Consider the following 26,450-nt stretch of genomic DNA (forward strand, 5'->3'; position numbering starts at 1 on the left):
ACCATCAACTTTATCTTCATCCAAAGACCCCAGTTTGCATCAGTGCCTCATTGTGCTCAGTACTGTACACATAATACATAGTCTGTGCCCCAGAGAATTTACAATCAGAGATGAGTCCTGTAAATGGATTCATGTATAACTTCTGAGCCAATGTGGATCCATGTCCAGGATCGGGGCTAAATCCTGATATGGAGAGCATAAGTTCAAATCTGAGACTTTACTGCAAACCTGGGGAAAATGCCCTTTCAAAAGACATATGGCACAATTTACCAATAATGATATTTAAAGTCCAGCCTTTGTCCATGCAGAATCCCAACATTATTGTGACAGTGAGGTCATTAGTCTAATCTGAGATTTTAAATATAAGGGAAATTATTTTTCCAGTGACATACCATGCAGCATGACCTTCAACTCCTACTATTCTAGATATAAATGGTCCTGAGCCAAAACTATATCCTAAAACTTCCAGCCTATGGAGGTGTTTTAAATTCAAATCCAGATCTTAATTTTGCAAAATTTACTTTATCTAGGGTGACAAGATAGCAAGTGTGAAAAATCGGGACAGGGGCTGGGGGTGCCTATATAAGTCCAAATATAGGGACTGCCCCTATAAAATCAGGATAGCTGCTCACCCTACCTTAATCTTTGTAATGGGCCAACCCATACCTCCCAGATCCTCACACTTCTAGTGTCTGGGGATTTCAGAAACTGTATCTAGATCCAAATTTTGCACTTGAGCCTATTTCTAATTCTAGAAGTTCACATTTAACCACACAGTATCCATAATTTATATATATATTATTTCATGGGAGGAAATGTACTTGATTTAAAAGCATATACATTGTTTCTCTTTTAGCCTGAATAGTTAGCCAATATTCGGGGCCTTTCCGGCTGGTTTCTGTTAGGAGGAGAAACTGATGATAATACCCAAGTATATTATTTGGTGCAATCATATTTATTTACATAGCATGCACACAAAGTCCTGTTTCCCAGAACCCAAACAGGAGGCAGCTTCCAAACAGGAACAAGCAGGAGGCAGCTTTCTTGCTAACTATTTCCAAGCCTGCCTTTCTAGCCAGTTCTGTGCCCAAAAGAGCTGGGTCTCTCTGCTTTGTCTCAGGGTCACTCTCACAGCTGCTTCTCTTCCATTCCCTCTGGCTTTCTTTCTCCTGATTTTCTGCCTCTGACACACATAGAGCTTGCCCTAAACCCCTAACCCCTACATTTGCAGCAAGTGATTGATAAACTTCTCAGAGCACACAGCTAAACTCTGCTCAGGCTTTTCCAGGCAGCCCATTGCCTTGGGCTGTAGCCTCCTATTATTTCCCAACTATCACTACATAAAGGGGTTTAATTGCCCTTTCCATTTAGCCTGAAAGAAAGATCATTAGCATTCCCATCAGCTTTAACAAGGTCTGTGATTGATGGCAGCCATTAACACCTCCTGCATAACAATATTCATAATTCAAGCTTTAACTTGTTCTACTAAAGCATGACAGAGATATATTCCAGACTGAAGAAACAACGAAGATTTCTTTTGTACTATATATTAAGACCAGACATCCCACATGCTGATGGATTGTATACTGCTATATTTCAGAGTAGCAGCCGTGTTAGTCTGTATTCGCAAAAAGAAAAGGAGTACTTGTGGCACCTTAGAGACTAACAAATTTATTAGAGCATAAGCTTTCGTGAGCTACAGCTCACTTCATCGAATGAAGTGAGCTGTAGCTCATGAAAGCTTATGCTCTAATAAATTTGTTAGTCTCTAAGGTGCCACAAATACTCCTTTTCTATACTGCTATAGTATGCAGTGCATTTTAATATGGGCTATACTGTGCCATACATTTTTAAGCAAAACTCCTCTTGAAACCAATAGTACCACCTAAAATCTGATGGCATGATATGGCCCTATGTTTACATTGAGCGGGAAAATAGCTGCAGGTGATATTTGGAGGACAGGCAAAACTAACAAATGGTACTGCTCTCAGGAGATAGGAGTCCCCAAAGCCCCTTGTGACTTCTGTTTTAGAAATGCAGTACTGTGGCTACCCACCTACTGTGGTGTGAGGCTGCTCACAAGCTTCTTATACCACCTGAAATATGATTGATATGTTTATCCACTGGAATTTAGACATTATTGGGGAGGCCAGTGAGCAGGAGGCAGTAGTACTGCCTTTAATTCTGCAGATGCCACCAATACTTAGCTCTGAGGGATATTTGTTCTTTTAAAACTGTTTATAATATCTAAAAATCAAACCATTTATGTCCTGTTCCAACAGCCCTAAGCATATCCTCATATGTATACTAGCATAATTCACCATTAAGGCAAATGTAGCCTGTTCTGTTACCTTTAGGAAGCTAACAACCATCTATTCACAACCATAGTTAATATACTGCTGTGACACGATGATCTGTGTGGATCTATTAAAAGTTCTTCCATGAACTTCCTAGGAAAATCAATGACATTTTCAGTTGGATCCCACACTATGCACATTGAGTCATTCACAGATAATGGAACAAGAAAATGCACAACACAAATACCATTTGGCACAAAAATAAACAATGCCAAGCTTCAGATAACAAATCATCTAAAGGACTACCTGGAAATTAGCTTTGTTTTAAGTAAGCCATTTCTTGTGACAGCATGCTAGAAAAAGTGTCCAAAGGGAGTCTGCAGATAAGTATTTGGCATTTAAAAATTAAAACAATAACTAAGGCTATGGCTACACTATGCAGCTTTTAGCAACACAGCTGTGCCACTTCAGCTGTGCCACTAAAAGGCACACAATGTAGCTGCTGTTTGTCGGCAGGAAAGAACTCTCCTGCCGACAAAAAAATTCCACCCCCAATGAGCGGCAGCAGCTTTGTCGGCAGGAGAGCTGTTCACACCAGCGCTTCTTGTTGGTAAAAAACTTTGTCGTTCAAGGGTGTGTTTTTTTTAACATCTCTGAACCACAAAAATTTTGCAGACGAAGTGCCAGTGTAGACAAAGCATCAAAGCCTTAAACTGTTGCTAGTGGAGGAGGAAATGAATCTGAATCTCATCCACCATACCAGCCACCACAGAAATCCTGCACCGCGGCAGCTCCTGCCACACATTGGAATACCTGACCTGCCTTTACTGTAGAAGAGCTTCATATGCTATAGTTCATCAAAGTGCCCCATCTCTACCACCTTTCCCTCCCTTCTCAGACACCATGGCCCCAGTCCATCATCACTGCAATCAATGGGAGAGGATCAGAGCCTCTATCCCTGGTCTTTCCCACTCCCCTTCCTAATGAAGTAATGTTTAGATGATTATTTTCATGGGTAATTTCTGTTTCAAATGCACTCAGTTAAAAACCACTTTTTTAACATCTACACAGGAAAAAAAAACATTTCTGGCAGCAAGCCTCAGAGCCTGGGTCAACTGACTTGGGCTCGCACTATGGGGCTAAAAACAGCAGAGAAGATGTTCCTGCCCGGGTGGGACCCGGGGCTCTGAACCCCTCCTGCTTCACTGGGCAAGGACACTCCCCTTGGCGCTTACTCCTGCAACTGAACCAGTGCTCTGCCTCTGCTCCTGCCTTGAGGCTCTGTACTAATAACCACTCCTTTCCATAAGTGATGGCTGTTGCAGCTTCTGGGCTCAACACAGCTGGGTTGTGAGACCCAACATCTGAAAAAGTCTCATGGTGTAGGCTGCTTTGGAATGGTTTTTCTGTCCACGGTGAAGAGAATCTAATCCTCATATTGACATTAACAAAATGGGGAAATCATGGATACAGAGGAGGGACAGGATCTCTTTTTAAATGTTGGAACTTTAGCATTGCATATTGTACATGTACATAGAGAGTATGGGCCACATAATAGCCAGAGAAGCCATATTATAAAAATCTAAGAACACTTTGCATTTGCATAGCCCTGTGGCTCCAAGGATCTCAAAGCAGTTTACAAACATTAATGAACTGAGTCTTCCAATGTATCTGGGAGGCAGGAAAGTGTTGTTATTCTCCTTTTACATATGGGTACATTGAGGCACAGAGAGTTTAAGGGATTTGCCCAAGATGACTCTGAGAGTCAATGATGGATCCAGAAGTAAAAGTCAAAAGTCCTGACCCCCAGTCAAACCACTTGACTGACTTCTGTACAACAGTCCCAAACATTCTCTCTAGGGGATAGTGGGGATAGCACATGGTGTTAATTCTGCATGGTCCAAGAGAGGGTTTTCCGTTTTGGGGCGTGATCTATCCCACATATGGCCTTACTCAATTTATTCCGTCATATCCGTGAGTGTGTTACATTTCAGACTTCCTGAGCTGTTACTTGATTCCAAGGCTAAAATATCTCCCATGCTCAGGTGCAAAGCGAGGAGATGGCTTAGTGGACCAAGTCCAAAAAATGTTAAGATATTTTAATTTAGCAACACTTTTTATTCAACACTCAAAGATAAATGTTTGGTATCTCCAGCATGTAGGTGAAGATCAACATAATAATAATGCCTAGTTGTTATCTAGGACTTGTCATCAGTAGATCTCAACACATTTTACAAGGGCAGGCAAGTATCATTATCCCCATTTAACAAACGGGGAAGCTGAGGCAAAGAGACTTTCCTAAGGTCATCCAACAGGCCAGCAGTAGAGACAGGAACAGAACCCATGTCTCTGGAGTCCCAGTCCATTGCCCTGTAATGAGAATCATGCCAAGCATTCATGCTTCAACATAAAGAAATAAAGCCCAAATTGACACTACATAGTTTAAACAATAAGCAAATAATACCACAGTGATCAGTCTAAAGAGCCAGCCAATACCAGTGCTGCCCAGTACTCTGAATACATAGTAATATTGTTCTGCATACTGATTCTGACCCAACTTAGCAAAGCACTATTCTGTTTACCACAGAAGATTCTCAAACCATTGTGGGCTTACCACTGCTGAGACTTGAACCAGGAACCCTCTGATCTGAAAGCAGAAGTTCTAGCAAATAAACTAAAGGACAAACTTCATTCACTGTCACTTGTAACAAAGGGTGGCCCTATCTGAGACCTGTCCTAATTGTAATAGTACTGAAAGCCTCCACTTACTAGAAAACCAGACCATTACTGTGTCTACATGTGTAATGTACATCATCAGGGCTACAGAACCACCTGGCAGGTGCTCAGAAATGTCACATATAATACAGCATTCAAAGTTCTTGGTTTTGTAAGTCAGAAACACCAAGACCGGTTCAATGAGAATGATCCTGAGATAGATTGGCTACTAGAGACCATGCACACCACACACAAGTCCTACATATGGACAAGAAATCAGAAATGAAGAAGGCCAAGTACCATCAGGCCAAACATGCACTACAAACCTGATTAAGGCTAATGAAGAATCACTGGTGGGAACACAAGGCTGCAGAACTGCAGGAAGCAGTCGACAAGCATGATATGAAGACCTTCTATGAAGGTCTCCATGCTGTATATGACCCAAAATCTAATGGTACAGCACCTGTCCTCACAGCAGATGGTAACTGGCTGCTCACAGACAACTGTGATATTCTCTCTTGCTGTGCAGAGCACTTTGATAGTCTCCTGAACTGTCAATTCATTATGTTTGATGAAGCTATTAACTTATTCCCACAATGTCCTGTCTGGAGGAGCTGTCCATGGACTCTTTTGTAGACAATGTTACTAAAGCCATCAAACAGCTGTCCAGGGGCAAGGTCCAGGCCTCAAGAGCATTCCATCTGAAGTGTATACATATGGAGGTGCCTACCTGGTCAGGGAACTCACCAGCCTTTTCAAGACTATATGGGAACACGATACTGTTCTCCAGACTTATAATGATGCTTTTATAGTTCATCCATACAAAAGGAAGGGAAGCATATCTTGCTATGACAACCATCACAGAATTTCACTGCTGTCTATAGCGGGGAAGATCCTTGCATGGCTTGTCCTCAACAGGCTTGTCTCTCACCTAATGGACTCAGTATATCCAGAGTCACAGTATGGCTTTTGTGCTGGCCGTGGCACCATGGACATGACTTTTGCAGATGGACAAATACAAGAGAAGGCTGGTGAACAGAACAAGGACCTGTACATAGTGTTTGTTGACCTGATCAAGGCCTTCAACATGGTGAACTGCAAAGGCCTATGGAAACATCTTCATAAATGTTGTTGCCCAGAGAAGATGATTGCTGTCATCCACTCATTTCACAATGGCATGATGACTAGAGTGATGGAGTTCAGTGACTCATCACAAGCCTTCCCTGTCACCAACACCACCAAACAAGGATGTGTAATGGCTCCAGTCCTCTTTGCCATTGTCTTTTCAGCCATTCTTTTGTTCGCATTCCAAGACTTTGACAGAGGTGCACACATCAGGTTTAGATTGAATAGAGGTATATTCAATCTATAGCAACTCAGGGCCCTCACCAAGGTAATCAAACAGATATTAAGAGAGCTCTTGTTTGCTGATGACTGTGCCCTCATTGCACACATGCTTGAGGACATTCAGCTTATCGTAGACTGCTTTGCCTAAGCCTCAAAATGCTTCGGTTTCACAATCAGCCTGAAAAAGATGGAGGTCATGTACCAGACAGCACCAGACCATCAGCATCATGAGCACAATGATTACATTGTCACAATTAACTATACACCCCTCAATTTGGTCAGGAAATTCTGCTACCTGGGTAGCATACTTTCCAGCAAGGCCATGTTGGATGATGAGATCATTCAGCGCCTGGCAAAGGTCAGCTTGGCATTTGGCAGGCTCACCCACGGGCTCTGGAGGGAGTGTGGAGTCTGCCTCAGAATCAAGATAAAAATCTACCACGCTGTTGTACTCACCTCACTCCTCTATGGCTGCGAGACATGGACGTTCTATCAATGCCACATCAAATAGCTGGAGAGCTTCCACTTTCACTGCCTAAGATCCATCTGCAACATCAAGTGGCAGGACAGAATGCCCAACACGGAAGCTCTTGAGAAGTACCAAATCCATGGCATCAAGAATATGCTCATCAGGGCTCAGCTTTGCTGGGTCAGACATGCAGTCTGCATGGAGGTTTTCCGTATATCAAAAGTGGTATTCTAAAGCCAACTGAGCATGGGAACCTGCTCTGAGGGTTGACCCATCCTCAAGTACAAAGACACCTTGAAGGCCAACCTCAAAGCATGCAAGATAGACATTAAAACCTGGGAACTCATTGCACTGGACAGACCCAGATCTGTGAGGTCTGTGCCATGTGGCCATGTCCACTTTTAAGGAGTGGTGTGTGAGGTCTTCAAAGGAGAAGAGAGCACATCGTAAGGCCAATGCCTCAAACCCTCCCCTCAATAACAATTACACTTGCAAGACATGCAATTGTATTTGCAAATACAGGATTGGACTCGCTTTCTATCTGAGAAGCCATAAAAACAAATAAACCCAGAACTAAAGTCAATACTAGCTAAACACTCATCCGTCAAAACAACAGACTTCATAAGTTCTAACTGCAACCATGTAAGCAAGATGGCTGGCTGCAAAACATGTGGTTGGTTATGTCTGATGGTAAGTTAATTGTTTAGGATAGAATGATTAATTTATTGTGCACACAAAAAGGTAGGTACTGTAATACTTTTAGCATCTGCATTATCTTCATTACTTTTATAGAAAGCTTTACGGACTGCACACAGTACTCACAAATATTTCCCACAGGCAAACTACTCATGGGTGCAGTATTTTGTACATGTTAAATGTTGATAATTGTATAATAATAATTGCAATTGGTTATTGTTTAGGGCTTTGTTTAAAAAAATAAATGTCACTGAAAAATTCCCTTGTTCATAAATGAACTATGCATCTTCTCTGTGTGGTTGAAAGCCTAGTACAGGATTTCTGATTCTGTGCCAGCTTACAGATGTATTTGGAGAATGTGTAGTGTTAGGGAAAAACATCCCTTTGACTACAAAGGGAACTGTGTGCATGCTCCCAAGTGAATATTACATTCTGCAGCCGTTCACTAGAGCAAAGAACTGCCTGCTATTACAGTTAGAAGCTGCAGAGTATTTCCTTTAATGTTTTGACCTTGAAGACTACCCAAAATCATAGGCGTAATTTGACTTCTATATTTGGGGGGAAGCTCCTGTCAGGCCAACGGGGCTGTGCGTGGGGCGGCAAATTCTGCACTTGCCCGAGGCTTGCAGTCCCTGATCCCCCAAACTATGCCCATGCCCAAAATTGAAATTTAAAAAAAGATGTGAAATCAAAAGAATCATGGGACTTATGTGTATCGGAGAAAAAGAGAGCAAGATGTTTAGTAATACTCAAGAAGAAACACCTAGCCTTTCTCTTCCTACTCTGCACCACCATTCAAGATTTAAAGAAAAGTGAAATCCAGGTTGGTACCGTACATGTACCAGATAGAGGTATGAATGAGACTCACTTATAGCAAATGCTAACAATTTGGTATGGCAATCCCTGCAATGCAGTGCACAGTTAGAAGAGAAAATATCACTCTGTGCTTCTGTAGCACTGAATTCTGAAAATAAGCCCAACAGGCAGGAAAATCAGCCACAAATCTACTGAAGCTTGTTTTTTTAAGGCTCCCCACAATTTCAAGTCTAGTTGCCTATAATATCTTTAATAATTTAAGGAGCTGGTTGGATGGATAACACAGCCTTGTTCTCTTACAATACTCTTTCCTGAGCTATAGTGTTCTGAGGATTAGCTGAAGGGCCTGAATCTGAGTTTAAGTGCATCTGTTTAAAACAGGAGTAATTCCACTGTAAAACTGGTGCGTGTCAGATCAGAATCAGGCCCTATATTTATCATTCCTATGTGAATGTATGTGGGTGCAGGGAGCCGGAAGAAATACTTGATTGAAGTTGTAAAAGCTTTTAGATAATGCCTCTATAGTATTTTTAATCTTTTGAACAAATAACAATGCATTGGGATTTAAATTCAGAAACAAGGGATCCATTTTCCACTGAAAGAAGGATAATTGTGTGGAACAGGCTAACAAAAGGAAGCTTCTTTAAGCAAAATGAACAAACACTGGAGTCATTTATCTACTTGCTGTCTTTTTATACTGGAACACAGGACCATCACAGTATTTCAGTGTAAAATACTGGAGAGGGCCCCACTTTGTCCCTGCTGAGTTCATCTGTAGGATCCCCCTCCAATCTGCCTCAGCTGCTCAGGAGTAGAGGGCCCATTTCATGCGAGGACAAGGTAGGGTTTATGGGAGAGCAGCCTGTAAAATAAGGGTTTCTCAAAACCACATAAGAAGCCAGAAGGGAATTGCCAAAGCAGTGACCTCCAAGCCAAAACAGGAAGGAGGATTGTATGTTAAAGTAGCAACTGTAATGCTGAGGCCTTTGCTCTAAATATATTTCTTACAAATAGGACCTGCTTTATTTGCCAAGGTATTGTTTATATTGATATGAAATAAAATCAGTCATCTGAAAAATAGTAAAAAAATCCCACAAAACAGTTAGGATATGTCCCAGTACATCCTGGCCAAGATTTATATTTCATCCCCAAACTCCATTTCTACTGAATCCAATGGGGCTGGGCTAATTGAATGGAGAAGATCAAATTTACCATGAAAGTAAGCAGGTTGCAACTCCACAGAAAGTAATGGAGATGTACCCTGCTGACATTACTCGTTAATTTGTCCCATTCTAAGTATAGTAGGTACCCATCTATGCCAGTACCATTCATTATGTACTTGTGCAGCTATAATAGTGTTAAACTCACACTAACAACATTTTACAGTTCCGCTCAGTACTGTACTTTCTAACCAGAAACATCATCATTGAACCGGCTTATCAACTGCCTCCTACAAAGAATTCATCTGCCCAGGCATCAGCTTGCAAGAAAAGGTAACCTCTACAGGTTTGCCTGGGCTTTGGCAAACCAAGAGAGGGAACAAGTTGCAAAGTTAAGGGAAGATCCCCCCAAATACCCTGATATTTATAGCAATGGGCTTGTACCTGAGCAGCTCCGCTGATCACAACAGGAGTAATACAGCATGGAGAGAGAGTTGCTCAGGTAGGCAACTCCCAAAACATTTAGGAGAGTTGAAACAGGGATTAAAATAGCTCCTGCCTTTGCAGAAGTAGTTAGTATTCCTGTGAACAAATTATGATGCTCATTGAAAAGAGAAATGCCTTTCTCTTTGGCTGGAGTCCACCTTCCTTTTGGCATGGGAACTCCCAGACACAAGGCTTCACACTGAATATATTGAAATTGCACACAGAGAATGAAGATAATGCAACAAGGTTATTAAGCCCAGCACTGCCAAGAAGTCCCGGGAGAGCCAGGGGAAGCAGGTGGCTGTGTGAGGCGAAGAGCTTGCATGGATCTTGGCAATTAGGAGTTGTTCCTGACAAGTCCATTTTTGGAATCTCTGTCAGAGGTTTCCAAGCCACCCTCCTCAACAAACTCAGGAGGACACAGGTACCAGCCACAGCTTCAGTCCCTGAACAAGGGCTCAAACTCTGTGCCTTCTCCAGGCCCACCTACATCTAGCCATTAAGTTCTGTCTTTTTGCCACTTTTCCAATAGTAACAACAAGGCAGAGTTATATGGCTACTGGGAAATCTCCTTAACTGCACCCATGAGATTTGTAGATACAAAAGCGTGCATTTGTGCATGCAAACAGGCACTGATTTGCACAATTACCTGTTCTTGTTCAAGTTAGGAGGCCCCTTTGGAATCTGGCCCTTAAAATGAAGCCATCTTTGAGTTATTCCCAGGATGAAAAAAGTCTGAACAATCTTTGATAGAAGAAACATTATTTTCATGCTCAGGTAACTGAAAAATTACTTTGCATTATCAAAATTCCCATAAAGTAATCGCTTCTGGGCTGAGAACAAGCATTTTCAACTCATTAGGCAGATCTGTGGAAACTTATAAGCTAATGAAAATGGAGTCTTCAAATGAAAATGCCCTCTCAGTCAGAGCCATAGCATTGCCAGCGTAACCCTATAGCTCTGCATAATGGTATCTTCTCATAATACCAGGTGAAGTAATATAACATTCATAAAATACAACTGCTGGAATATATTATCTCATCAGAACATGATGATAACATTAAAATGTCTGGAGTTAAGGTTGATAAGATTACCATATCACAGTTTACATTATCAAAGTCTTATCACTTGATGCATCAACACACTATCACATAGAAACTATGGATAATTTAGCAATGATAAAAAAAAATAGTAGAACTGCATTGCAGAGCAAACAGAAATGCCAGAATGACCTTGACGATGGAAAGCAGGCATTCAAATGTAGTATTTACAGAATCATTCAGGGTGATGAAATTTGCACCCACGGACAATTAAGTCTCCTCACATTCATAGAATCATAGAATATCAGGGTTGGAAGGGACCTCAGGAGGTCATCTAGTCCAACCCCCTGCTCAAATGAATCATTTACCTGAGGAATGTACTGCTCCAAATCACAGGAACAGACATGGGGAGACATTTTCAAAACTAGCCACCTAAACTACAAATCCCCCTACGACTCATGTCTTCTATGATTACTCACTGTAAACTCTTTGGAAAAGGAACATCTTTTTGTTCTGTGTATGTACAGTGCCTAGCACAAGGGATTCTGGTCCATGACTGGGATGCCTGGGCACTATGGAAATGCAAATAATAATAATATTAAGAATTTGCAATCCAATATGAATAGAAATTTGCATGTGCCAAGGGGCACTTATGCATGAAATTCCCAGTTTGCATGAACAAATGCTGACTTTACAAATGAAGTTTAGGCAGGCAGTTTTGCAAATTTGGCCATGTCACCTCAACTACTGTTGTTTATTTAGCATCAACAATATGCTTGGTATACAAGATGCACGCTCAAAAATGCAATCATTGCCTCAAATTGCTTACAGTTTAAAAGAAGAATACACAAGAAGACAGCATGTACTGGGAAAAGCACACATGAGGATACAGACTTTTGTCCCCGTTTTCGCCTCCCCCTTATAATTAAAATATGGACATTGTCTAAGAATTAGACTCTGAGGAGGAATATAAGGTGATGTCCTAGTTAATTGGAATTGGAATTCCGTGAATAACAAACAGTATGGGATAGGAGTGAAGTTGTTCGCATGTGGAAATGTATCCAACACTTGTAACTGTGGGTTTCATCTGATATTTTCCCTTTTTCATAAAAAATGGATTGTGGTACCTAAAATTAAAATCAGGCTCTCAAACTGTGCCCACAATATTTCACATCTAAGTTTTTGTGTATGCAAAAATTCAGATCTGAATGTGCAAACTGGGTTTGATGTAATTCCCCAGTTTATATCCATACATCCAATTTGCACCTTCAAATCTGACATTTCTGTGTGCAAAAAATTAGATGTGAAAAATTGTAGGCACTATTTTAAAAACCGGGATGTGGCCCTAGATGTGTTAAGCCTATTGAATGGAGAATAGCATAAGATGCCATCTCATATGAAAACTTTCTGTGTGCCTCTCCCATGTTCCCTAATTTGCAAGAGTTTCTTACAGCAGAATTGTTCTTCCTGGGATATTTTCCTTGAAGACAAAAATGGATATAGTGACATTTTCTCCCTTTTATTACATAATGCCTTACAAGAATTTCCATCACGCAGAGGACAGTAACATTTGGCCTCTAGATAATACTTAGTCCTGCCATGAGTGCAGGGGACTGGACTAGATGACCTCTCGAGGTCTCTTCCAGTCCTATGATTCTATGATTTCAAATGAACAGTGAGTATACGCTGTGAACATTCACTAGACATATGAAAAGCACATCCTCACAATAGCATACTACTCAGAGGACTTGCAAAGACATGAAGACGTTTAGATTAAATCACATATATAGTCCCACCATTGTAGTTCCCCATTGTGATATTTTATAAAACTCTCATAGCAACATTTTGGAAATCTTCTACAATAACTATGAGGAGAGGAAAGGAAAGAAGAAAAAAATAGAAGAACCCCAGGCAGGAAGTCAGGGTACTGGGGTTCTGTTTGTCACTATGCTGTTTTGTGGGGGACTTTGTCAAGTAGAGACTTGAATCTCTCTGTGAGTTTCCTCCTTTGTAGAAGATGAAGATAATGCACTTGCAATTGTTTATCTCACAGTGGTGTTGTGAGATTTACAGTAATTCCTTAATGCTGGTAAAGCACTCTCAGATCTTCAATTGCAAGCAATATATAAATTCAAAGTATTATTATTATGTATTCTAAACATCAAAATGTCTTTGGGAATTCAGTAATCTTCTGTTCTCTCCCACTTTTAAATTGCCCATTTTATTTAAAAGAAAACAAATACTAGATGGCATTGTATAAAATCAAGAGGAAACAAGTGAGGCAAAGAAAACAAAGGAGTGTAATTTTACGTGCACGGACAATAAGAGAGGGGAAAGCAACAATAACAAAGAACAACACAAAGGCAAATCTGTACTCAGAATCCTCAGGCTAAGATGGAGCCTATCTGTAAAACAGTTCTAAGCATTCTATTTGCAGTCACCTCTGAAATGCTGCATTATTTAATTACTGCTTCTTCTCCACTCCTCCCATTTATGGCCTAACCAGTAGCTCTCAGGCAGGCCAACCTCCCACTGGTTTCAAGCTTTGCTGATTTCGGAAGCAGATTTTCTACCAGAACTTCAGGATCTACCGTTTAGTGTGGGCACTGCTACAATACAGTCCTTATGCTCTTCCCAAGTAGTAACAACCCAGATGCAAGTTGTGCAGAAATTATGCCAACAGAGAAATAAATATGCAAGGAGACAGCAAAACAACAAACAGGTGATAAAGAACCCTGACCTATTGTAGAATGGCAATATTATTAGGGGTTTAAGCCAATTCTACTAAGCCAAGCTATTGAGGCCAGGTCTACAATACAGACCTATATCAGTATAACTATGTAACTTTGGAGTGTGAAAAATACCCCTGAACAACATAGATATACCGACCTAACCCCCCATGTAGACAGTGCTATGTAATAGGAGATCTTCTCCCGTCGACATAGCTACCGCTTCTCAGGGAGGTGAATTAATTACACAGATGGGAGAAGCTCTTCTGTTGGCATAGGAGCCTATTCACTTAAGTGCTAAAGCGGCACAGCTGCATCTGTGCAACTGTGCTGATGCAGCATTTTAAGTGTAGACCTGCCGTGAGTAATATTCACCAGAATGGCTTCACTTCCTCACTCATACCTAGTTCTTTATTTGGAACGGTGTACAAGCAGCAATGCTAAATATATGGGACAAGATTGTTCAACCCTTGCTCATGTTGGTAAGCACTTATTCACATGAGTAGTTTCACTCAGGTCAATGGAGCTATGGTACTAATTGTGAGAGTAAGGTGCCCACCAAAGTGAGTATGGGTTGCATAATCAAATCCATGATCAGACAACTCTTCTACTGAGTACAGTTTTCAGAGTAGCAGCCGTGTTAGTCTGTATTCGCAAAAAGAAAAGGAGTACTTGTGGCACCTTAGAGACTAACAAATTTATTAGAGTATAAGCTTTTGTGAGCTACAGCTCACTTAATTGGATGTATTTGGTGGAAAAAACAGAGGGGAGATTTATATACACACACAGAGAACATGAAACAATGGTTTTATCATACACACTGTAAGGAGAGTGATCACTTAAGATAAGCCATCACCAGCAGCAGGGGGGGGAAAGGAGGAAAACCTTTCATGGTGACAAGCAAGGTAGGCTAATTCCAGCAGTTAACAAGAATATCTGAGGAACAGTGGGGGGGTGGGGTGGGGGGGAGAAATAACATGGGGAAATAGTTTTACTTTGTGTAATGAAAAGGAGTACTTGTGGCACCTTAGAGACTAACAAATTTATTAGAGCATAAGCTTTCGTGAGCTACAGCTCACTTCATCGGATGCAGTTTGGCCAATGTACAGTCTCTACGTAAAAGAATGAATGGACACAAATCAGACGTCAAGAATTATAACATTCAAAAACCAGTTGCAGAACACTTCAATCTCTCTGGTCACTTGATTACAGACCTAAGAGTGGCTATCCTTCAACAAAAAAGCTTCAAAAACAGACTCCAACGAGAGACTGCTGAATTGGAATTAATTTGCAAACTGGATACAATTAACTTAGGCTTGAATAGAGACTGGGAATGGATGAGTCATTACACAAAGTAAAACTATTTCCCCATGTTTCAGAGTAGCAGCCGTGTTAGTCTGTATTCGCAAAAAGAAAAGGAGTACTTGTGGCACCTTAGAGACTAACAAATTTATTAGAGCATAAGCTTTTGTGAGCTACAGCTCACTTCATCAGATGCATTCCCCATGTTATTTCTCCCCCCCCCCCCATTCCTCAGATATTCTTGTTAACTGCTGGAATTAGCCTACCTTGCTTGTTACCATGAAAGGTTTTCCTCCTTTCCCCCCCCTGCTGCTGGTGATGGCTTATCTTAAGTGATCACTCTCCTTACAGTTTTCAGAGTAGCAGCCGTGTTAGTCTGTATTCGCAAAAAGAAAAGCAGTACTTGTGGCACCTTAGAGACTAACAAATTTATTAGAGCATAAGCTTTCGTAGCTCACGAAAGCTTATGCTCTAATAAATTTGTTAGTCTCTAAGGTGCCACAAGTACTGCTTTTCTTTCTCCTTACAGTGTGTATGATAAACCCATTTTTTCATGTTCTCTGTGTGTGTATATAAATCTCCCCTCTTTTTTTTCCACCAAATGCATCCGATGAAGTGAGCTGTAGCTCACGAAAGCTTATGCTCTAATAAATTTGTTAGTCTCTAAGGTGCCACAAGTACGCCTTTTCTTTTTACTGAGTACAGTGTCATTTTCAGATTATGAGATCTTCTGTTTAAAAAACGTTGACCAGCTTGGTAGGATAGAGTTTAGTCTTAATCCCAAAGCGATCGGTCACTTGTGGCTTCCCTATTTTGTTGGCCCATTATCCAATGGAAATAATGCAACTTATGAGCAGACACTGACAGCAACACCATCCACCAGATCCATCCCATCCTGTAAAATTACCTGACTGAGCAGCAACCCATGGTTTGATATTTGCTTCCAGCAGTTTTAGCCCATGTTCTTGCTTAGGGAACCCACAAGAACCATAAAGCTGTCATTAGATAGCATGGTGGTGGTAGTATTCTATGCTGCCACAGGATCATGATTCAGTTCTCAGTACCAGGCTCTCAGTCCCTGGATGGGCAAAGATCTGATGCCCAGCCTGACCTAGACTATTCTAAAAGACAGTAAAATGTTATGAATGTGCAGGGTCTGCCTGCCAGCATCTTTGACAGAGAAAGTGATGCTTTGCTTTTTCCACCTCATTTTGCTAGTAGGATTTATTCCCTCAAGCTGGACTGGCAAATTTGGAGAACTCATACTAACCCACCTCTGACATTTGTGCTCATTCCCCACTATATATTGTAAACTACTTCTGGGTATTTTAGTGTATCTAAATACTGAACACATCTGTTGATTTTTTAGTTCACAGAGTTACCTTCCAATCAGCCTACATTTCAGTCATGCAGAATGCTTGATCAAATCAGAGATACGTAAATTTTAGACCACTGGTCAATCAAGTCCAGTACCCTGTTTCTGGGAGTAAGAAATACCCAGTGCTTAATTAGGCCACAGGTACCCTGAGTGCCAACAGCTACAAATTCATACTAGCTCTTCCAGTTGGCTAAGTATTTTATAATCTTGAGCTAATTCTGCTCTTAGATATACCAGTGTAACTCTATTGAGTTTCTATAGATTTACACCTATGTAAACTGAGAGTGAATTTGGCCCATTGTCTAAAAATTATCCTGTTTCATGTTTGCTTTCATTTAGTCTCATTGATGGAAAGGTAGATTTGTGGAAAACCAGTTTAATAGATGAATTGTCCAGAATACCTGGATGTCTAGTTGTATAGATTATTGCCTTCTAAAATTGTGTGATATATTTATCACAATTATAATTAGTATAATCCAATTGCCATAAATTATCATCTTTGATACAAATGCTTAAAAGAGTGGGTCACATGCAAGGACTTCATAATTTAAATAAATTCTTCATTAATGAAAAATTAAGTTTTAGACCTAATAGGGGTACATCTACAGCTCTTGGAATTTGTTAACGAAGCTATTCAAAACCTTGATGCTTGTCATGTACTGATGGCTGACATAGCTGATTTGCAAAAAGCTTTTGTGGTGGGTTGTTCCTTAGTATGGATAAACCTGTGTAACATTAGCAAAGGTATCATCTCTTTTTAATAGGGTTTTTATTTTTTACTGTTTACGTCTTCCTTTGACGTTAATTTCCCCCCTGTATTCTTAGTGAAGCAGAAACTAACCAACATGGCTGCCTATATGTAGACTTGCAGTTCACTGATGCCATTGAATGATGCATGAATTCTGCCTATATGGGCCCTATTACAAGTGCCTATAGAGGGACTGAACCTGAGTGGGGATTTTACTGGGACGTGGGGGCACTAAGCACCTTTCAGGATCAGGCCCATAATAACACAACTGTGTTTTCAAAGCGAGTATGCTTGTTTTATTCCGTATTGTTGAAGCCAATACATACCTGCGTGCTATGGACTGGCCTTCTCCCCAAAGGCTCACCCCACCCTCCAGTGGAGCTCAGTGCTCGTGTGTAACTTTGCCGTGTGAAGCGGCGCCAGCTCTCACGATTGTATCACAAGCCTCCGGACAGCTGGTGTCTCCTGAAGCCCCAAGTGCTGGACTCAGGAGAGCGCCCGGGGATCTCAGCTTTCATTAGAAAACGTGTATTACTTTTAGCCCATCTTGGGATTGAGGGCCCCGCGTGTCACGGGTTTTGCCGCTACTGCACGGCCGGCAGGGAGAAGGGAGAAGGGCGCCTACTGTCCTCGCAGCCGAGGGCTTGCTCTGGCGGTGAACGTACAGCAAAGGGCTGCTAGACGCCGAAGCGCGCCTGAGAGGGTCCCTCAGCGCGCGGCGGGAAGGGGCCTCCCCGGGGCCGGGCGGAAGGGGGAGGAACGGGGAAGGGGCAGGGTTAGGGGGCTACAGGAGTGGCGGGAAGGGTGGGAGAGCGAAGGACGGAGAGGGGGGCGGGGCTGCGAGGCGCTGGGGCGGGGCGGGGCGGGGCGGGGCGGGGGCTGAGAGGCGCTGTGGCCGGGAGGGGGCGGGGCGGAGGAGCCGGCTCCGGGCGCTGTTGCGTCCCTCGCGGCACCGCTGCAGGGCGCGAGGAGCCCGGCGCCTGCGCACTGCGCCTCCCGCTCTTCCGAGGCTCCGCCGGCCCCGGCTCCGGCTCCTTCACTAGGCTGAAGATGGCGGAGGGTGGCGGCTCGTCGCTGAAGGGGCTGCGGGAGCAGATGGGTGAGAGCTGGCGGGGCGCCGGCTGTAGCCGGGGAGCGGGGCCCCGGGCCCGCTGTGCAGCCGGCGCCGCGGGGAGGAGAGGAAGTCCCCTCTGATGCTGTGGGGCTGGCCTGAGAGCAGGCCAGGGACGCGGCCCTCAGGCGGGCTCCTGGGCCTCGGGGAGATCGTGACTGCCCCCCCCCCTTCCCGCTCATTGGCCTGAGCCCTGCGCCCCGTCTCAGCCTAACTCCCTTTCTCCCACCGACCCACACCATGGTCCTCTTGTGTCTTCCCCACGCCCCCCCCGTTTGTCTGTGCCGCGCCCCACCCTGCCTCTGATCTCCCCCCTGCCCTCCTCCTTTCTCTGTGCCGCAGGGCTGGCTTTGCATTGAAAAGGGATTCTGGAAAAGAAATCTGGGGCTTCTGCAGAGCCTCTCACAGCTTTAAAATCCTACGTCTGGGTTTTAACTTCAAAATATTTCCTGAGTGGAATATGAAACACAAGTCTCTTCCCCGCCCCTCTTCCCTCCAATGCATAGATGTTGCATTAATATGCAGGGTCTGACTTACCTTAAAAAAAAAAAAAACCTACTCTGCCTTACACTCTCCCTGATTTGCCTATAAAACTGCAGCACATAATTTTCTAACAAGACTTGAGCTGCTGATTTGAGATGTCCGCAATACATAGATAGGAATGAGTGCCACTTGAGGACTTCGTCTTAAAATGAATTGTCTGCCTTTTGTGATCCCTTGAAAGTCCAAACTGTTATATTTCTTTAATGAGGCTTGTCTCAATTTTCTAGATTTTTTGCAAGTCGCTCATCAGTTGTCATGCCCAGAGTCTGCTGCAATATCTTGCAAAGGATGACGTGACAGTCTGAATTCTGAAATGTTGCTTCCTTATCAAACTCTTAATGATGCTTTAACACTTTTTTGGAATTAAGATACAAGTAAAGGCAAAATATATTTAAATTTTGTTTGTTAGAAACTGTTTTGGTTCTTTCCTGTTTGAGACTTTATGTACATTGAGGTCCTTGTTAATCCATTTTGTGTTCTGTGTAGAGTGAGTGTTACGCTTGTCATGGTGCATGTGTGCACACAATAGATTTGTGGGTGAGTCAGTGCAGATGAAAACATTTTGATTATTCTAGACTAAGCGTAATGAATGGACTAAAGGAAAGAGAGTTATGATCTCTGGTTTGATGTAAAAATTAACTAACCTAGACTGTGTGCAAACTTACTTTGTCAGTGTTTAAAGTTATCAGTCTGTTTCTGTGACTGTGATTTCTTTATGTACCAATGCAATTACTGATGTAAGAGTTCTGGTGACTCTTACAAATTGGTCGTAAGGTCTTGAGTCTTCAGCTCAGATCTGGAAGTCTCTCTTCCTCCTTTGATACAGAAGTCAGATATGGACTCTGTGTGTGTTGATTCCCCTTTCCAGTTTTTTAAGATTAGTTTAGTGGCTTGTGAAAGATAATTATTTGACCCAGGACATCAGACTCAAGATCTATTTGTCCACAGACTAGAGAGAGCACAGGTAATAGCAACACAGCTTCACCAGCATAACTCAGTCCTGACCTGAAGGAACCGTAACTAAGACTGAAAGGGTCATTTATTTTATGAGCCCACTTCGTTCTTGTTCTCTCTGCTGAAATTACTAATTTGTATCGTGTTTTGTGAGATGGATGCTCATCTAATGGAAACTAGACTGGGGACTATCAAATCCTTCCAGAGACCACCAAGCAGATGGCATCCACTCTTGTTAACAGTTGTCTTGGACTAGATGCAGGTAACCAGAAGGAAAGGGTTCCTAGAGCCATCCAGCCCCACCTCCCTTTCTAAAGTGAAGATCTTCTTTTAAAAAACAAAATTAAAATAAAAAGTGACACTAAAAATGACAGGGCTTGAAAAATCCTCTTCCTTTCTTTCCCCATAGGAGGTGAAAATTGATGGAGCAGAATCTGAACTTTAACGAAAACGTATTTTAGTACTTTGGCTACAAAGATAACTAACATGAATTACTGTTGTGCTGTGTTTTTGAGTCTGCAAACAGACAATTCCAATATGTTTTTTTTCCAAGTGGCCAGAGGGTGATACTGCTGAGGGTCAGTTCCAGAGCCTATATCATGGCACTTTATTTCTGCTGTTTAGCAAAGTTGTGAGTGGTAACCAAGTCACACACAGAAGTTATTTGCAGATGAGGACTGAAAAAAAGGAAACTAGGAGGCTGTAGGAGCAATAGAGTAATGAAAACCCTTTTACCCTATCCCCATTGCCAGTGCCAGCATTTGTACAGCAACAAAGAGGACCTCAAGAGGCTTGTCGATTTGGGGGGGGGGAAGGGGGTGCAGGAATGTAACTTTCTGCCTTCCAACAGACAAAGGGTGAGGGGAGCTACAGACTTATCAAATACCTGGTAGCTAGATGCTAATATGCAGTATGGACAGCATCCTGCCAAAAAACCAAAGACCCTCCTCTTTCCTGGTAGCTGGGATGGAGTCTGGGTTTCTTTGCAGAACATTTACCCTGGACCTTTCTGGCTTCCTCTTCCATGCCTCCAGTCTTTCATAGCAACCTCTGGATGTAGGTGTAGTCTTCTGGCTGGGAGAAGTCTGGTCACTGTTTCAAGCTCTGAAAATTGTCATTGTGGGGTTCTGTTCTTCTTATTTCTCAATAGCTTCCTTTTCACATTTGCTAACTTTAAAGTAAAGAGATGGGTTTTTCTCATTCTCAACCATGTCTACTCAATCTGAGGGAAAGTGTGTTTTTTCTTCATGCATCACCTGTAATAAAGAGGTTATGCAGGCCAAATCATGCCCTTAATGGCAGTTCTGCAGTTCCATTGTGTTCAAGTTCTTTCATCTGTCCAACCTTATTGCCTTCAGCCAGACAGCATGAGAGCAGAATTTGGTCCTGCAAATAGAATTTGGTTATCACTTCCGTGAATGATGCATGCCCAGGAAATGTATTCAACCTAGATCTAAAATATGGTAACACACAACTACATATAAATGGCACCCTTTAACTCCATTGAAAGTATCCAGAGATTAGATCAAAGTTATATTCTTTTATTATGGGGACAAATGGGGTTTACTCATACTTTAATTCTGTAAACACTGTTGACCCCATACAGATTTGAGAGAGGGTGTTAATCTGTTGCTTTCTGTGGTTTGCTCAGTTAGAAGGCATTTACTTCTTGAGTAATATGATGATCAGATATTAATATTTGAAATTATTTTAAGTTATAATAGGCTGCTTTTGCCTTTTTAGTCTATTAGAGTCATGAAATGCTTTACCTTGACTGTTGTGATCTTGTTGGCAACTGGCTGTTACATTGCAAGAACTTAGGGCCATTCACTTCTGCTTCAATGGGAGATATGCCTCCGTGATGTATATCGGATCATTGTGTGAATAGGTATTAAATTGTTAGTTGTTGTTGTTTTTTAAGTGCCAAATACTTCTTTTTTCAGAGATCTGTATGCTCAAGTTGGAAATCTTTGCAAATTTGAGTTAGGACAGCAGCATGGTGCCTTCTTCCTGTGAATATATTTTGACAGCTCTGCTGTGGGCATAATTTCTGTCTCTTGGCTAGTAAATCCTATATGGTTATATCCATTATATCCATAACTTATGGTTATATCCATTAAAAAAATTAGTTAATTCATTCAATATCTAACCCATAAATTTGCTCCATGTGGATCTCTAATAAAATATGATATTCTAATCAGAAAAGTGACTGCATAAAAATAGCATATTATTTAAGATATGCTCCATTTGTGTATTCGGTTATCTCTTTGTTAGTGACACAAAAATAAAGTTTGTTTATTTTTCCCCCTCCAATTACCACTGCAGAATCAGCACAGGTGGAGAATGAGCTGGCTTCTGTTGCTTCTCACCTATCAACAGAATTGCTAACCAGGGTCCTGATCCTGCAGGTTGTTGAATGGATCCTCTATAGAAGTCAATGGAATTCTATGTGGGCGCAGGAAGGGGTACACCAGTATGGAACAATTTACAGGCTTGGTGCCTGTGTTCAAATTGCAAGGTCAAATTATCTGTCCAGCTGCACTGAAGGAAATTAGTTATACCTTTGCAGCTCCACTTAACCAGCACATTTTTGGTACTATTGCAGATGTGTGAGAAAGAAAGACCCCATCTTGACTTTGATCTTAGGTTTAATTTGCAGTATGGCTACTTTAAAAAAAAAAAATTCTTTGAACAAATTTGCTTAGGAATCACTGACATAAATATTTTGCTTCACAATGTCACTTTCACATAATCCTTTTTCATAGTAGAACTGTACTTCAGAAGCATAGAATGATGGTTTTGTGTCTACCATGTGCCAGGTTTTGTCTGTCTACCTCAGAACAAATTTCCTAGTAACTTCTTCAATAGTTATAGTGCAGATAATTGTAACTATGATTTGCACTGTCTGAAGGATGTATAACTAGTCTTAAAACTGCAGTGCTCAGATAGGTAGTCCAGAACACACAAGGCTACCAAATTCATTATTTTGACCCCAATTCTCATATCTTATTTATGATTTCCAGTTGGGTTTGAAAAATTTACTGGTGTGGAAACTAGTCAGAGGTATATACAAAAGAGAAAGAGGTACTGGTGAATTCCAAGGGCAGTATTCTGGTGAGCTGTTCAAGTACTGCAAATGAAAAATGGAAGGATGATGGGATTTGTACCTGGGTTCTGTCTTAGGCTCTGGGCTCTATTTTATGGATCAATCTCTGGCTATTAGGCGTGTGATAAATTAATCTCCTCATAGTCTGCTGCAATTGGAAGAGGGAAGAAGCTATTTCTGTTTTGTATTGTTCAGAGCCTGCTGGCTTCTGCAGAGCAGTGAGGAGCAGTCTCTAAAATTTTCTCTGTGCCCCTCTCCCAGATCTTCTCTAGCACACCCCTCTGTCAGTTTCCTGCTGGTGATATTCAAGCCTCCATTTTTTTGGGGGGGGGTGGCCTTCCTCTGACTAACTCCAGTGCCTGTCTCTGCATCTTGTGTCCTCTGAAAGTTACATAAAATGGAAACTATGGGATCAAGATTTGATCCATCTCTGATTTAAAAAAGTAACCTCTATAGACCACTGTGTTAGATTTTTAGACCACTTGTCTTGCATGTGGTCTACCCGTGTGTCCTATTCTTACTTCTCCTACTCTGGTAATGTGACTTTAGGTAGGTCACTTATCCTCTTTCTTAGCGCACCCATCTTTGAAATACAAATTGTAATACCTACAACAGAGTGTTGAGAGCAAATGTTCATGAATGGGATCTGAGAACTTGGATGATAAGTTCTAGGATATATATTGTATATGTATAGTAATATCCTTTTGCAGTCAATATTAAAGTGATATCCATGATTACTTAATTTTTTTAAATGTGTATTTGATTAACCAGAAAGGCATTTAAAACACATGTGGCACAAATCCTGTTGGCTAAAATACTGAGAATGTTCCATCTAAGGTTGAAATTTTTAAAGTATGCCCTCAGAATTAACACTTGGAAAACTTTGAGTAAATTTAATCTATTTCAGGGTTTTCTATAATTTAGCACATCTGTCACCATAGTATCTATTGATGGTCAGCTTCTGCCATTGATTTCAGTAGGAGCTGCACGCAGAATTAACCTGTCTAGCTAAATCTGCACCTTACAGGCCATACTTCACCCACTTTAGTAAGAGTATTAGGAGATTGCTGATTTGGAAATCTGTACTTCCTGGAGGTAGGGAAAACACCAACAGCTTGCAAACTGTGCAGGGATTGCTGTAAGCCCATCAATTGGTTAACTGAGTACAAGTTTCAGAAATGCACAGGGTAGAATTTATCAATGTCTACTCAGAGCTTAAATCATTTAACTATCTTTTAAATAGGGCTTATTTAAATAGCAAATAGAAAGTTTTTCCCTCAATTGCTCCAAATTATGAAAGGCTGTTTATTTTGCCTGACCGAAAAATAGTTTCAAAGTGACAGAATTCATAACATTCTACCACAGCTGACTATAAATAAAAATAAAGGCTTAAAATAGCTCTTCAGTGGCAAGTGAAAATATTAACAATGTTTAAATCTTAATTTTGTTTTTCTTTAACTGATCTTCTCAAAACCACTTTGCCTTCACATTAAGACTTCATCTGTACTAGAATTTTCAGATCCATAATTTCCAGTGGCTCTCTTGGTGATAGTACTAGATGAAGCAGTAGAGTAGAAGAGACTCTGGTCTCATCTTGTCTAAACTATACATTTTGCTGGTGCTGTCATTATTGGATCTCTGCCTCTGTTGGTACTGGGAATTGTGGATCCAAAATAGCCTAGAGTAAATAAGACCTAAATTGGTTGTGTGTTCCAGTGTTTTCATTTGCTTCACATGCCTATCATTTACTATCTTAAAAACCTCACAATATTTGGGAGGCATTTTATCCTCCCAGTTTATTGCATTTCTGTTTAAGAATTTAAAAGCTGCTGCAGTTGTGAGGAAAAATACCATAGAAAGCTGTGCTGGATACCATTTAAAAATATATCTGGTTTTATTCCAATTGCAAACCTGTTGGGGTGCTAAACAAAATCATGGAATTTAACTGCCTATCTACGTCTAATTTAAAGTTAAGAGGGAAGTGGTAGTGAAGCACTGTTCAAGTTGTCTTTTGAGTCAATAGTTTTACACACTTCAAAACCTCATGTGAATGTTAGTTGTCAAGTTGTTCTCAGTATGTCCTGGACTCTGATGTGTTCACTTCATTAATGTTTTTATTGTAAACATTTAATTAGAACTTTATAATTTTTGTACCAATTATTTATGATGTTTACATAATGGTCAGAAGATGCCATAGTTATCACACAGCTATTGTTTTTTAACCTGTTTACTTGTAGCATCAATATTTATGCAGTAGCTAATGATACCCATGTAAGTAAACTAGTGTTTGTATTGTACATTGCCAGGTGGTTGGGTTTGTGAAGTGCAATAGTGAGATCTTGTTTTCCTGAAGTCATTACCTAAAATGAGTAAATACTAATACTCTGTCAGACTTTCAGAAACTATAAGTTAAATTGTAAAAAAAAAAGTCCCTGTTACGTTTTCATAGTACAGTTCAAATGTGAAGTATTAAAAAAAAAATTTTAATATGATGGCATGTTTCATTTGGGTTGTTTTTACTATATTCATCAGGAAGTCTAAACATAAAGTAGATGCATACATTTCAATTTCCTGGCTTACCACAGCTAAAATTTAAGGTTCAGTAATACTTCAAACCGGATTCCAGAGATAACTTCTTAGTTTGTGATTAGCTTTTGGTGGGTATACACATGACCATCCAATAATACAGACCTTTGTAGTAGTATCAGGTCTATAAGTGAGAGCAGTAGTGTTGAGTCTGAGCACAGGCAGCCAGTTATACATAAAGAAAAAAAATCATAGTTATCACTTGGTGTATTTTTATTTCAAAGTTGTAGTAATTTAGTTGGCATTGGAAATACAGTACCTGTAATAATGCCCTCATTATCCACGATAAATGTCAATGTGGTGTATATGTGTGTAATTTATGATATACATACATTTGTTGTTTTCTGTTTAAAGCAAGTTAGCCTTCTATTTGCATGGCATCTACTTTTCTATTGAATTTTATTTTTCAATTATTCTTTAACCTGTTAGTATCCAAGAGAGGGATCCACAGATTTATCTTTGCAAATAGTTTATCACTATAGTTTAACACAATTTACAGCTCCTCCACCTTTCTTCCTTCATAGTTTGGGGAGAACTTTGAAAATATTTTTCTCCTAGTACTTTTTACTGGGCTTTAATTTGAGTGTACCACCCTTTGCTATTGAAATGAGCTGCCCTGGGAATTCAGGGGGATGGCACAAGTATTGAAGTAGCCATAGAACTACATTCTCTAACTAAGCTGCCTCAGAGGCTCTGCAATCTAAAATAGTGTGAGGCCCTGACTTATTTTGCACTGGAATCGGGCCCAAGAGTTGGAATCTACAGAGATGTATATCTGTAGATACCAGGAATTAAACAGATTTCCTGTTAGTTTTCAGAGTAGCAGCCGTGTTAGTCTGTATTCGCAAAAATAAAAGGAGTACTTGTGGCACCTTAGAGACTAACAAATTTATTAGCACATAAGCTTTCGTGAGCTACAGCTCACTTCATCGGATGAATCCATTTTACATTTTTATGGCTGACTTAG

General features: G+C 41.0%; 2 protein-coding genes across 4 annotated transcripts in view; one reads left to right on the forward strand and one right to left on the reverse strand.

Annotated features, from left to right (window-relative positions):
* The window catches only part of LOC122455712 (cell wall protein DAN4-like), a 91,157-nt gene extending 73,242 nt beyond the window's left edge, over positions 1-17,915 (reverse strand). Inside the window, exon 1 of the mRNA XM_043492121.1 lies at positions 17,510-17,915. The gene's annotated coding sequence lies outside the window, so the exon portion shown is untranslated. The remainder of the gene's footprint in view (positions 1-17,509) is intronic.
* MAP7D3 (MAP7 domain containing 3) overlaps positions 1-26,450 on the forward strand; it is a 253,954-nt gene that overhangs the window by 166,254 nt on the left and 61,250 nt on the right. For 2 of the 3 annotated variants that reach the window (XM_038415867.2, XM_043492119.1), the window contains exon 1: positions 18,092-18,282. The exons of the other annotated variant lie outside the window; for it this stretch is intronic. In XM_038415867.2, the coding sequence (XP_038271795.1) occupies positions 18,234-18,282 (49 nt within the window). In that variant the 5' untranslated portion in view covers positions 18,092-18,233. Of the gene's footprint in view, positions 1-18,091; positions 18,283-26,450 lie in introns of those variants that run through there. 3 annotated transcript variants of the gene reach the window in all.

This window comes from Dermochelys coriacea, chromosome 9 (genome assembly GCF_009764565.3).
Source record: "Dermochelys coriacea isolate rDerCor1 chromosome 9, rDerCor1.pri.v4, whole genome shotgun sequence".
NCBI lineage: Eukaryota > Metazoa > Chordata > Testudines > Dermochelyidae > Dermochelys > Dermochelys coriacea.